General features: G+C 40.1%; 1 protein-coding gene across 1 annotated transcript in view; it reads left to right on the forward strand.

Moving 5' to 3' along the window:
• Nucleotides 1-2,224: 2,224 nt before the first annotated feature.
• LOC141078246 (uncharacterized) overlaps nt 2,225-13,883 on the forward strand; it is a 53,264-nt gene continuing 41,605 nt past the window's right edge. Inside the window, exon 1 of the mRNA XM_073565071.1 lies at nt 2,225-2,425. Within this exon, the coding sequence (XP_073421172.1) occupies nt 2,225-2,425 (201 nt within the window). The remainder of the gene's footprint in view (nt 2,426-13,883) is intronic.

Consider the following 13,883-nt stretch of genomic DNA (forward strand, 5'->3'; position numbering starts at 1 on the left):
GCAAGTGGTTGTGTTCTGCCTCCATGAGCTCAAATTAATCATGCTGAGCTTCAATTGTTTCTGAATCATCAGTGTCTGGTAACACAGTAGCGGGGTTCAGAACTGTACACCTTTTTATAGTCACATTTGGGGGTGTAAGCAGAGCCACTTCGTACTTTGTTAACCTGTTCATGGACAAATGTTTTGTCCTTGCTTGGAGCAGCAGCTCCTGCACAGAGTGTGGCACTAGAATTTCCAAGGGATTGTCCAGCACCAAGTCTGCAACTTTTTCCTTCAGTATTGTACAAGCAGCGACTGCTCTGATGCATGTTGGTGCTCCTTGTGCAACTGTGTAAAGTTTGGCTGAATAGTATCCTAGGGGGTGATGCTTCCCTCCATGTTGTTGTGTAAGCACCCCCTTAGCATGTCCCCCAGATTCATGAGAGTACAAACGGAAAGGCAGGTTATAGTTTGCAATTCCAAGGGCTGGTGCAGAGACAATGGCCTCCTTTAGGTCTCTGAACCCCTCTTTGGCTTCCGGGGTCAGCTGGTATGGCTGCCCCTTATTGCATGCAGATAGCACATCAAAGAGAGGCTGCATCATTTGTGATGCAGCAGGAACCCACTCTCTGCAGTAACCAATCAATCCCAAGAATGTTCTCAGTCTAGTATCCGAAGTGGGCTCAATGGCTTGGCTTATGGCCTGCTTCCTTTGTGGTGTTATGTGTTTTAATTGAGGTGAGATGCAATGTCCCAAGAAAATGACCTTTTCCTTTGCTACCTGTAATTTGTCCTTTGACACCTTTCATCCTTCATGATATAAAAATATCAGTAATGAAGCAGTTTCCTTTAGACACACCTGTCTATCTGGGGTACAAAGAAGTAAATCATCCACATACTGTAGCAACTGCACATCTTCCCTTTCAGGGTGCCAAGAAAGAAGGATTCCAGCCATTGCCTCAGAGAACACAGAGGGGGAAGTAGCTCCCCCTTGAGGCAACCGTGTCCAACAGTACTGCTTGCCAGCATGTGTAAAAGCAAACAGCAGTTGGCTCTCCTCATCAATTGGCACCGAGAAGAAGGCATTGCTGGGATCAATAACAGGTATATTTACCATGACGGGACTGGTTTCTGCTGTTTTTTACTTTACGATTATTAATTTGGGCTTCTATCCCCCGGAATACGGGAAGAGAATTTTCCAAGGTAGCAAATACACATTCAGGTCTTACTTTCATCACTTCAGCTCTCAGGTCTTCCCTTAATCCTGTTAGGAACATGTTTTTTAGAAACCTAGCTTCCCTAGGATTTTTCAGGTCATAGTCATGGTCTGTGAACACTGCTGCACACCTGGCATGGAACTTGTCAATAGGCTCATCTGATTCCTGAAATACTTCAGGTAACCCTGAAGTCAACTCTTCTGTTAGCTTCTTGGCTACCACATGTAACCTTGCTATAAACTGCCGCCCAGATTCTCTAGTTTTCTTATCCTCTGGAACTTCCTGAATCAAGTTAGTATCTGCAGGGACTGCCCTTATTTTCTCAAGCAAAGGCACTCCAGCAGATATTCGACACAATATTTCCAGATCATTCCAAGCTGCGTCATAATTATCAGCGACCCCTTCCACTGCTCTATAGAATCCTAAGGGATTCTTATAGGGATCAGGGAAGCTGTTTGCCATGGCTAGCTGTTCAGATCTGCTCCATGGCTTATACCAAGTAGTGGTATCTATCTTTGCCTTATCATCTCCATCATCTGTTGGTCTGCTTGTAGTCTGAATTATCACAGGGAAGCTGCTGACTGTAGTATTTCTCTCAGCCCTACTGCAAAAATCACATTCTGCCTTTCCCTTCTCCTGCGGTTTATTACACCTATTACAAATCCAAGTAAGGGATCTCATAGCTCTATTTGAATAACCCTGAGTATCCTTACTGTGGGTGATTGTCCTCACATCTCCACTCATTATTTTTCCTAATTAGCTTTAACTTTGCTACCTGGGGGCTACTTTGGGAGGGGTGGGTGATATTTGTAAATTAAAATCATCCCCACTTCTCCCTGAGACCTCCAGCTCCCCCTGTCCAGAACTTTTTATTGGAGTGGTAAAACTATCTGGGGACCCATTTGGAAGCGCAGGATATTGACTGGTAACCGAATATGTAGGAGGAGAAGACTCAAAAGTAAGGGGGCTCGACCGCATCTGCATTTGAGATGCAGAAGAAATCATTCTCTCCCCCACATACTGAATGAATGGGGCTCCTGGTGTCTGGTAAATCACCGGTATCTGACCAGAACGGAGTCCTGACATGTGAAGGTCTGGTGGGGACAAAAATCATGGTGAAGAAACAAGGCACAGTACTAGCCGTTGGAGTGGAAACTGCTGCCTCAGTGGACATGGATTCTATGCCTTTTTCACTAGCGATTCTGTCCCTTGTAGGACTGCAACTACTGGTAACATTTGAGTCACTAAGAGAGATTTCCCTACTCTCACTCAAAGGGGCGGAGGGAGCTGCGGACACAGGCTGTCGCTGTAAAGGAGGGGCTGCTGCTCGTCCCTGCGCTATTTGATTTCTCCTTCTCCTGTTCTGGGTGAACTCCCTCTCATCACCATCATTATCAGTATTAAAATATGGATCATGCTGCTCAGCTGTTCTCATCCGTGCGGCCACCTGCTCCTCATAACCATGTTTCTCAATCCATTTATCATGTTCTCTGCTAAATTGCTTCCATCTCTCAACATCCAAACACCTATTCTTTGGCATTCCTTCTCGCTCTAAAATTTTTGTAGCATTTCTCACCACTTTTTGCCCAAGCGTACCAGATCCCTCATTTTATATCTTGGATCCATGTTTCATCCTGGCCTGGTAAATTTAATACCCATAGCAAAAAGCTATCTGAATCAGAAGATGTTAAGGTTAGCTACTCCTATCTTCAGCTCTGACTATCTGTATCGGAAGCTGTCAAGGTTAGCTACTCCTATCTTCAGCTCTGACTATCTGTATCAGAAGCTGTCAAGGTTAGCTACTCCTATCTTCAGCTCTGGCTATCTGTATCAGAAGCTATCAAGGTTACCTACTCCTATCTTCAGCTCTGACTATCTGTATCGGAAGCTGTCAAGGTTAGCTACTCCTATCTTCAGCTCTGGCTATCTGTATCAGAAGCTGTCAAGGTTAGCTACTCCTATCTTCAGCTCTGACTATCTGTATCGGAAGCTGTCAAGGTTAGCTACTCCTATCTTCAGCTCTGACTATCTGTATCAGAAGCTGTCAAGGTTAGCTACTCCTATCTTCAGCTCTGGCTATCTGTATCAGAAGCTGTCAAGGTTAGCTACTCCTATCTTCAGCTCTGACTATCTGTATCGGAAGCTGTCAAGGTTAGCTACTCCTATCTTCAGCTCTGACTATCTGTATCAGAAGCTGTCAAGGTTACCTACTCCTATCTTCAGCTCTGACTATCTGTATCGGAAGCTGTCAAGGTTAGCTACTCCTATCTTCAGCTCTGACTATCTGTATCAGAAGCTGTCAAGGTTAGCTACTCCTATCTTCAGCTCTGGCTATCTGTATCAGAAGCTGTCAAGGTTAGCTACTTCTATCTTCAGCTCTGGCTATCTGTATCAGAAGCTGTCAAGGTTACCTACTCCTATCTTCAGCTCTGACTATCTGTATCGGAAGCTGTCAAGGTTAGCTACTCCTATCTTCAGCTCTGGCTATCTGTATCAGAAGCTGTCAAGGTTAGCTACTCCTATCTTCAGCTCCAATATCTATACTAGCAGGATCCCACTGGACAATTATGATGCCCAGCAATCTCTGCTTCCAAGGTAACAAGCTGAACTTGTACTTTCTGTTCTGTCCTGATTCTACTACACACCTTGTAGAACAGGTAACTATGTCGCTACAAACAATATTATTCCAAAATCAAGCCCTACATATTCCTCATACATCAGAATCAGAACCTGAATTCTCGCTAGACTCTGAGCATGCCAAATCTATTCCTGAATCTGTTTCAGAGAAATCAAAATAATATTCATGTGAAACTATATCTTGCCAACTTGGCATGTACCATCTAGTCTCTAAGATGTATGACCAACTTTTCAATAGTGCATGTGGGTGTGGCACTACATGACAAGAAAATACTCTATACAGCTTATTTGCTCTTCTGTACTGATGGGGAACAACTGGCGTCAAATGTATTCTTTCCAAAAACCAATCAGACCTTAATATTTTCACTCTTTTTTCAACTATAATGATCCAAAACAACAGAAGCCTAATAGACAGAATGCTTCATGAAAAGACCATCCAATATTTTTTTCAACTATAGTAACCGAACACAAACAATTTTCACATGGCATGTAATACGTACACTTCACAGACTAGTATTCATCTCAAACTGTCTCAAAGCCACCGGGCAGTAACTGGCTCCTGCACTTCCAAATCTTTGCAATACCTCCGCTATCTCACAATTGACCGGGGTATCTCGAGGCACTCTAAAATGAATATTTATAGTCAATATATACACTCTCACAGATCCAAGCCACGTTATGGCTGCCCACCAGCCGACTCCTCCAGTGATCTTTTCCTCAGACTTCCAATAACGTGGGGTCGCCTCTGTCTGCAAACTCTTTATAACTATGCTTTGAACACACTGAGCAAAGGACATTTATCAAATTTCCCTTGATAATCCTTTAATTTTATTTTTGCAGATTCACACCAAAAAATCAACCAATTCTTATCCTTTTACTACTTACTTATCCTTTTACTACTTAGCAACTGGCAAAGCAACAGAAACACATAATAACATAATCCACCAACCAAGGAAAATCCAAAATAGCAATCAAAGTGAGAAGGGTGGAACATGTATAACACAACATAACTTTTTATTTTCAATTCTGCATACTGCATACAACATACAACTCACACTCTCACACTCCTTTTTAAGATTTAAGATTATCTAGAAAAGGAAAATTTTTAGCAGCACTTTTAGTCTGTTGCCCAGTCTTTGCTTTGCAACAACAATTAAGCACACAATATTAGAATGTTAAGCTGGTTAGTATTTTTAGACAGATAAACAAGTGCAAATATGCAACAACAAACAAAAACACAAAACAAAATAGTTTAAAGCAAAGAGACAAATATAAAATAAATTTAAATTTTGCTACCCGAGGGGATTCCCATTCAAAGATCCAGACAGACTGACCTACCTACCTTGTCTGAGGGAGACAAGAAAGGATGCGCGCAAAAATGCTCACTTACCCGGGTCCTCCTTTCTGCTCTCCCTCCGACAAAGCAAGGCAATCTTTTTCAGTCCAAATCGATAGTTAAAGGGGAATGCAATCCCGCTGTGGGCCTCCAAGTTGTCAGCATCGGGATTTTTTCTCTCGTCACCAACCTCGGGTAAAGCTCACTTAGAGCTTCTCTTACCTAGGATCCTAGGAGTGGAGAAATAAAAAGAGAGACACAGGTTGCTTGTCTTTCAAGTTAATCTCATCCTTTATTAAGATGGGTGCATCTTTTATAGGATCACAGAGGAGGAAATGAACAAATATGGATACTTCCGTAACGTTGTGTTATAATTAACAAAATGGTGGATAGCTTACACAATAATTGGCAAGAACGATAGTTATATAACAGAAATGTCAGAGTATATTATGTGTTATAAGATATATTTAATTGAGGGTGTGGGGAGTACGTGGGATTATGGCATTTCCCTTATGTCAATTTAACAATTTGTGGAACCGTATCCGTTAGTACTTTTTGGCCAGATAAAGAGTTGGCCTTGACATTCTGGGAATGAGAGGGAAATTTGGAACTGACCACTGGCAGAATTATCTAACCACGTAGACAGATGATAACAATTAAATAGTGTCATGGGTTATAAGTTGTTTTTCAGTTATTTTCTGAATTTTAGAGAACTAAGATTAACCATTTCTTTAACACCTTTCCTATAGGGGGTTTGGTGGAATTCGTTCTCTGCACTCTTTATTACATAAAACAGTTTTCTCTGATCTCAATGTGTCTTATTTGTTTCTTATTTCCCCATAATACAACGGTCACAAGATCGCCGATCTGCACTTTACTCTCCGATGGTGACGATCCTCTAGACATCCGGACAGTCAGGAGCATTGGACCCCATCTGTGTCTCCCCACTATTCTAACAATGGACGCTCTCTCCGCGATCATTTCCTCCTCTATACGGTTATTACGGGGAATAACGCTGTGATGACTTCTCTTCTGGGAGAGACACAGGTCACAGGTGACTAATATTGCAGTGTGAATAGAAACTTATATTTTCCGGTATTTTTCTGACCTTACATTGTGGGTTATGAGGTGTTTGGGGCTTGTTTTTTGTTCCGCCCTTTTCCCTTTGTTTTTATCTTTCCAGTTGGTAATTGGGATTCTAATATAAGCCCATATATCCCGGGAAGTGTCAGGTGCTGGGATCTCATTATATTATTAATAACAATTTCATTCCCGATTATTCCCGTCATTTATTGCTCATTACATTCTCTCTATATAATAACAGATTCCTCTTTGTTACACGTCCTAATACTGATCATTTATATCTCTATATTGTAGAGGAAACATTTCTAGGAGTGTATACACTTCACCACAAACACTTCCCATAGATTTTATTATCATCACTGTTATTAAGCTGCTTTTCTCTTTATATCTTTACCATATCACTGTTTATTCTCTTTTCTTACCCGTTGCACAGTTGCACTTTCACTGGTCACTTGGTGGGGTCACATTTGGCTCTTTTCACATGCATTGTTCTGTTTCCGGACCCCCCTCACTATCACTTTACCTGATTGATCGCTACCAGATGGCTTTATGCAGCATTATTCATCTTGGTCTTACCAACAGGCTTTCATCCTGATCCTCCTGCTTCACTGGGGAAGATGTGACCAGGGAACAGCCCCAATTCCTTTAGGAACACTCCCACTTTACCCCAGAGTTACTCCCCTTGCCTGGATTAGTGCAGGACCTTGGTGTGTTGGAAACACTTTTCCGTACCCTCTGAGGAAGCTGACGTGGCGAAACGCCCGTAAGAGGGAACAGTGGTGACTCTGCCATCTTTCTCTGTACACTCCCGGCATGTCGTCTGTAGGATCTGTAATCTCCATCTCTTGTTAGGATGGTTCCTCCTTTACACTATATGGGCTGTGCTGTATTCCTGGGATATCCCATATAGCACTGGCTGCACTTTATATCTCCTCTCTGTACTCCAGGGATGTAATGCGCTGTCAGCTCTTTATTCTCTCACTATTTATACCCTTTGCTCTGTGTCCTCTCATTATATAAGCTATTTATCTATACAAAATAACTCCAGATTTTCAAAGCCAGCTTACCCGTACACCCCGGTGTGTGAGATCCAATATCAATCCAGGAGAAAGTCTGCACGGAGACCAGAGCAGGAGCCAGCCACGAAAGATTCAAATGAAGAAATGTAACTTTAAACTCCAGCGGACAAAATCCAGGATGCAAAATTTTGTTTAAAAAGTTTTTTCTTGCATTAGCAAAGATTTTTATTATTAAAGTCCATCATAAAATAAATCCACACTTCTGGACCGTAGATAAATAGATTAGGGGAAGGGGGGTTAGCCTCTCAGACTACGCGTTTCGGCGAATTAACGCCTTCTACATGGTCTGTCCAACTGAAAATTAAGCTACCAATATATAAGGAAGAGGGGGAAGGGATGAAAAAAAAAGGGGAATTAAAATCAAGAGTAAGTCCTCCCATACTTTAACCCTATGATGACAAAACCACAATCAATAGTGATACATGGAAAGAGCATATGAAAAATCAGTTAACAAGTATACAAATATATATATATGGGAAAAAAAAATGTTCCAGTATTCTACGTCATAATAATGTCACTAAATAAATATCTTGACACAAAAATACAACAAACAAAAGATATATATATATATATATATGCATAAATATACATTCACCAGATGGATAGATCATCAATTTTAATTATAAATTTATTATTTCTTATTCGATTCCCTTTAATCCTTCTTTCTGAAAAAAAAAAAAAACCCCAAACGGAAACACATTCAATAACAAGTAATAAGGTCCTGTCTCTTATTCATGCCATCTGGTGTACGACTACCTAAAGTAAAAATCCAAAAACTCTCCCTATTTAATAATTTGCGTTTATAATTACCGCCACGTGGAGGTGGAAAAACCTTCTCAATGCCCATAAAGGAAAATGAATCTGTGTTTCTTCCATGGACTGTCACAAAATGTCTAGATGCAGCAGAAATAGTAAGTGCCGTAGTGCTCTCAATATCGCTCAGATGCTTACGAATATGCCTAAGGGTCCTGAAGTACAACCAATATATTGGATCAAATGGTGCATTCTACTGAATATATGATATAGTCAGAACTACAATTAATAAAATTGTTCATTACATAGGTTTTTTTATAAGCAAATGAAGAAAAAAGTTTCGATTTTTTCCCAAAATGACAGCACTTGCACTTTCTTGCACCACATGGAAAAAACCCTTTCATATCCAACCACGTTGTTGGAGTGGTGGATTTTTCAGAAAAATAACTCGGGGAAAGGATATCCCTTAAAGAAGGTGCTTTTTTGGCAATAAATTCAATTTTGTTATTTCTCAAGATTTCCCTTAATTTTGGGTCCTGATTAAGAATGGGTAAATATTTCAGAAGAATTTTCTTGATATTATAAAAATCTGTACTATATTGTGTTGAAAAAATTATTGTAGATTTTCTAGTATCAGAATATTTTTTCTTTTCGCCAAAAAATCTATAAGTGCACAGGATCTATTCCCCTTATACACGGATATCCAGTGATAGATCTACAATCCGGTTACATATATCTATGTATGGATTTATCTTACACTCAATAAATACGGAGCACTTATCTCATCTCCCCCTTGATAGTGACGCTCTCTTAGGATACATGTTACTCTATGATGGCACTTTTGCACACGGCCACTAGATGGCGCTACAACATTTGACATTTGCCTGAATTTTTATATCTACACATGATTTACACAAATTATATTTTCTTGTGGTAACTCTATACTATTTACCATTAGGAGCTGTGTATTTCTGTAATTATTTGTACGTATACATGATTGATTACCACTTTTGTCTCTGTAAAGACAATCCCCTTTAACCCCTTTCTGACATCGGGCGTAAATGTACTTCCCCCTTTGATCTGGGCTCCGGCGGTGAGCTCACATCCTTTCCGGCACATGTTAGCTGTATTGAACAGCTGCCATTTGCCCCTATCAGCCTCTGACAGCGGCATTTAATGTGCACTTCCAGCAAGCGCGCCGGAAATCCACCCAACAGTGACCCCGTCACATGATCATGGGTCACCGACGGGTTGGCATGACAACCAGTGATCTCCAGCAGACCTCTATGCTTGTCACTGCCGGAATGCTATGAGCGCCACCCACTAGCCAAAACCACATGAACTAAGGATCATCTCGCCGAACTCCCGCTCTCCTGATCGCTCTGCTGATGACACAAAGCTAGGAGGGATAGCTAATACTAGAGAAGAGAGAGAGAGGATTCAAAAAGATATAAATAAACTGGAGAAGTGGGCAGCAACTAACAGAATGTTTTTTAACAGGGAAAAATGCAAAGTACTACATCTGGGCAATAAAAATGAAAAAAGCATATACAGAATGGGAGGAATAGGGCTAAGTGACAGCACATGTGAAAAAGACTTGGGTATACTAATAGATCACAGACTGAATATGAGTCAACAGTGTGATGCAGCAGCAAAAAAGGCAAATGCAATTCTAGGATGTATTAACAGAAGCATACAGTCTAGATCACGTGAAGTCATTATTGCCCTCTACTCCTCTTTGGTCAGACCTCATCTGGAATATTGTGTCCAGTTTTGGGCACCATATTTTAAAAAAGACATCAACAAACTGGAGCAAGTACAGAAAAGAGCGACCAGAATGGTGACCGGTCTGCAAACCCTGTCTTATGAGGAAAGGTTGCAGGATTTGGGAATGTGTAGTTTGCAAAAGAGAAGACTGAGAGGAGACTTAATAGCTGTCTACAAATATCTAAAGGGCTGTCACATTGTAGAAGGATCATCGTTATTCTCAGTTGCACAAGGAAAGACTAGAAGCAATGGGATGAAACTGAATGGGAGGAGACACAGATTAGATATTAGAAAAAACTTTTTGACAGTTAGAGTGATCAATGAGTGGAACAGGCTGCCAAAAGAAGTTGTGAGTTCTCCTTCAATGGAAGTCTTCAAACAGAGGCTGGACAGACATCTGACTGGGATGATTTAGCGAATCCTGCTTTGAGCAGGGGGTTGGACCAGATGGCCCAGGAGGTCCCTTCCAACTCTATGATTCTATGATTCTATGATTCCTTTTAACATGGGCAAAACACTACTCAGACAACACAGGGTGAGGGTAAAACAGTGTGGGCGATGCTTTATTGTACCACAAAACAGGCAGATAACACATAGAACAGTCCCAGCACAGTACCCAAGATGGGGCACATTACAGAGTCTCACCCTTCCACTGACCCGCCGGGATAATAGCTTCTGTGATTTCAGATCTTCCAGGGTCACTACCCCAGCTGTGTCACACACACAGAGAGGAGGTAACGACAAGCATAAGAAGATGACAGTCCATACAAGGACAGTTGATCCGAGGATCACAGCCTGGCTTCATCTTCCAGGGTCGACTACTCCACCTGTGGCACGCACACAGAGAGGAGGTAACAATAAATGTAAGAAGATGACAGTCCATTGAGTCCATACAAGGTACAAGGCCAGTTGATCCAAAGATCACAATCTGGCTTCTCCGAACATATCCATGGTTCAGTGATGGTCAATGGAGCAGATGTGTATTCTTCCGACCAAGGCTGAAAACCCCTAGGTTGTTTCCTATAGAATGATAGATCCGTGTCCCTTGTGATGATGTTGTGGCTGCTGTCCTGTCTCTTGTCCTTTTGGGATGTATGGATGTCTTGGCAGAATCTCTCTGGCTGTTTCTCTCTCAGTCTCTTTATACAGAGGCATGTAACCCATTTTTACACTTAACAAGTGTCCCTCATTCAGTATTTACATAAAGGGTAAGAATGGAGGTGAGATTATTATAGCATTACTTGATTATTTAAACTATTTGCATAGTTTTTCCCTCTCTGCTTTAGAAGTCAACAAACTGGTTCCATAACACAATGCATAATTAGCATATCAGCAAACATCACCAGTGATCAAGGATAAGCGCACAATAAAAGTCAATATTACCGACTTACACAAACAAAAGTCTGTTTTCTTGACCAACCAGAAATCAACACTTAAATTTAAAGCCAATATACAGATAACATTCTATTATTCTTCATTTGCTAAAAATAGCTGTCTGGTTAATTAAGATACAATGCTGTATGTCTTCACAATGCTAAAAGTAAAAAAAATGTTTTAAAAAATATAAAAAAATATAAAAGTTCAAGTCACCCCCTTTCAAAATAAAACAGTAAAAAATCAGACAAACACATATTTGTTATAGCCATATTCAGAATATATCAATATAAAAAGAATTAACCCAATCACTAAATGGCGTAACGAGAAAGAATGTCAAAACGCCAGAATTACTTTTTTTGGTCGCCGCAACATTGCATTAAAATGCAATAAAGGATGACCAAAAGATCATATCTGCACCAAAATGGTCTCCATTAAAATCGTCAGCTCGGCACACAAAAAATAGTCTTTCACCCGATCCGAGATCATGAAAAATGGAGACGTGACGGGTATCGGAAAATGGTGCAATTCTTTTATACTTTACCTAATAAAGAGGAGTTATTTTTACTGATACAGCGGGTATGGAAAGTATTCAGACCCCTTTAAATTTTTCACTCTTTATTTCATTGCAACCGTTTGGTAAATTCAAATTCATACTATCTATTCCTGACACTGGAGTGGCTTATAAGCTTCCGAAGTATATAGTTTGGTGTTTGGGATCTGCCAATATGTGGTTAGTTTTCTGTTTCGGATAACATGATATATGATTTTAGTTTTTTTTTTTCTCATTTAGTCTCTCTTGAATATAGGTCAATATTAAATAGTCTCTTAATGAGTCACCTTTGGTGAGGACGATGAAACCCATAGAAATGAGAGTGAGTGTGTAAACGTCACCTCACCCTATATACTGAGATGTGGGGTATATGTTTTTTCTATTAGTCACTTTCCGACTAACCTTCAGGGGGTGAATTATGGGTATAGTTTTACATTTGCAATAAGGTTTAGTTTTATCCTTTCGTCAGCAAACATGAGGAATGACAAGAGACAACCCATTTAAGAAGATTCAATTTTGGTTAAAACTATTCTAACATTATAACATTATGAACATAAAAAAGGCTTCTCCCCTGTGTGGATTCTCTGGTGCTTAAGACATTCTGATTTAGTGGTAAAACATTTCCCACATTCTGAACAGGAAAAAGGCTTCTCCCCTGTGTGAGTTCTCTGGTGCCTAACACAATATGATTTATTCATAAAACATTTCCCACATTCTGAACATGAAAAAGGCTTCTCCCCTGTGTGAGTTCCCTTGTGGGTAAGAAAATGTGAATTCTGTCTAAAACACTTCCCACATTCTAAACATGAGAAAGGCTTCTCTCCTGTGTGGATTCTCTGGTGCTTAACAAAATCTGATTTAGTGTTAAAACATTTCCCACATTCTGAACAGGAAAAAGGCTTCTCCCCTGTGTGGATTCTCTGGTGATTAACACAATCAGATTTAGTGTTAAAACATTTCCCACATTGTAAACAGGAAAAAGGCTTCTCCCCTGTGTGTGCTCTCTGGTGTCTATCAAGAACCGATTTCAGATTAAAACATTTCCCACATTCTGAACACGAAAAAGGCTTCTCTCCTGTGTGGATTATCTGGTGCTTAACACAATCAGATTTATTATTAAAACATTTCCCACATTCTGAACAGGAAAAAGGCTTCTCCCCTGTGTGAGTTCTCTGGTGGATAACAAAATTTGATTTCTGTGCAAAATTTTTCCCACATTCTGAACAGGAAAAAGGCTTCTCCCCTGTGTGAGTTCTCTGGTGGATAACAAAATTTGATTTTGATGCAAAATATTTCCCACATTCTGAACATGAAAAAGGCTTCTCCCCTGTGTGTGTTCTCTGGTGTGTAACAAAATGAGATTTCTTGTTAAAACATTTCCCACATTCTGAACATGAAAATGACTTCTTTGCTTTAGGAGCAGTTTGTTTTTTAATGCCTCTTTTGTGACTTTGATTTTCCTTAGTAGTCAGTAATGAATCAGAAGATGGGACCTGTTTCATAGGATCAGATGACAGATCTTTGCTGTGAATAGATAATATATCTGGAATAACAGTAATCACTTCAGTTGTGTCTTGTAGGATCTCAAGATCATCAGATTTGAAAGTTGAAGATGTCAGCTGTCCCTCTGATCTCCTGGTACAGACATCTGCTAAGATAAAAAAAAACTTTTTAAAATAAAATATCCTTGAGTTTTTTATATTTTTGAACGTTTCTACTTATACCATCCATAAAAATGGCAAGCTATGTAAAAAACTTTAATTATTTCCCAAGACAATGACAGTTCACAGTCTAATAGAAAACCTTGTTGGATGAACCAGTAGTGTGCGGTGTTCAACTGTTTGTTCATTCTGCCTCCCAAATATCGAATATAAAGAAACCAATCAATGTTATGTAGGTGAAAATAATACCAATTCTCATCTCACAAAAAACAAGTCCCCACTCAGGTCCATCATCTGTCAATGGAAAAACAGAGGTTCCCGCACTATTAGTGACTCAAAGGCTGCTGAAAAGCAACAAGGTTTCCATAAACCAATCCAGCAAAATCCGCTCTCACTTCGGAGTCTTGCAGTGTGCGCAAACTACATTTAGGATCCCTGTATTTA

This window comes from Dendrobates tinctorius, unplaced genomic scaffold, assembly GCF_039654945.1.
Source record: "Dendrobates tinctorius isolate UK_male_01 unplaced genomic scaffold, ASM3965494v1 ptg000530l, whole genome shotgun sequence".
In the NCBI taxonomy this organism is placed as follows: Eukaryota; Metazoa; Chordata; class Amphibia; order Anura; family Dendrobatidae; genus Dendrobates; species Dendrobates tinctorius.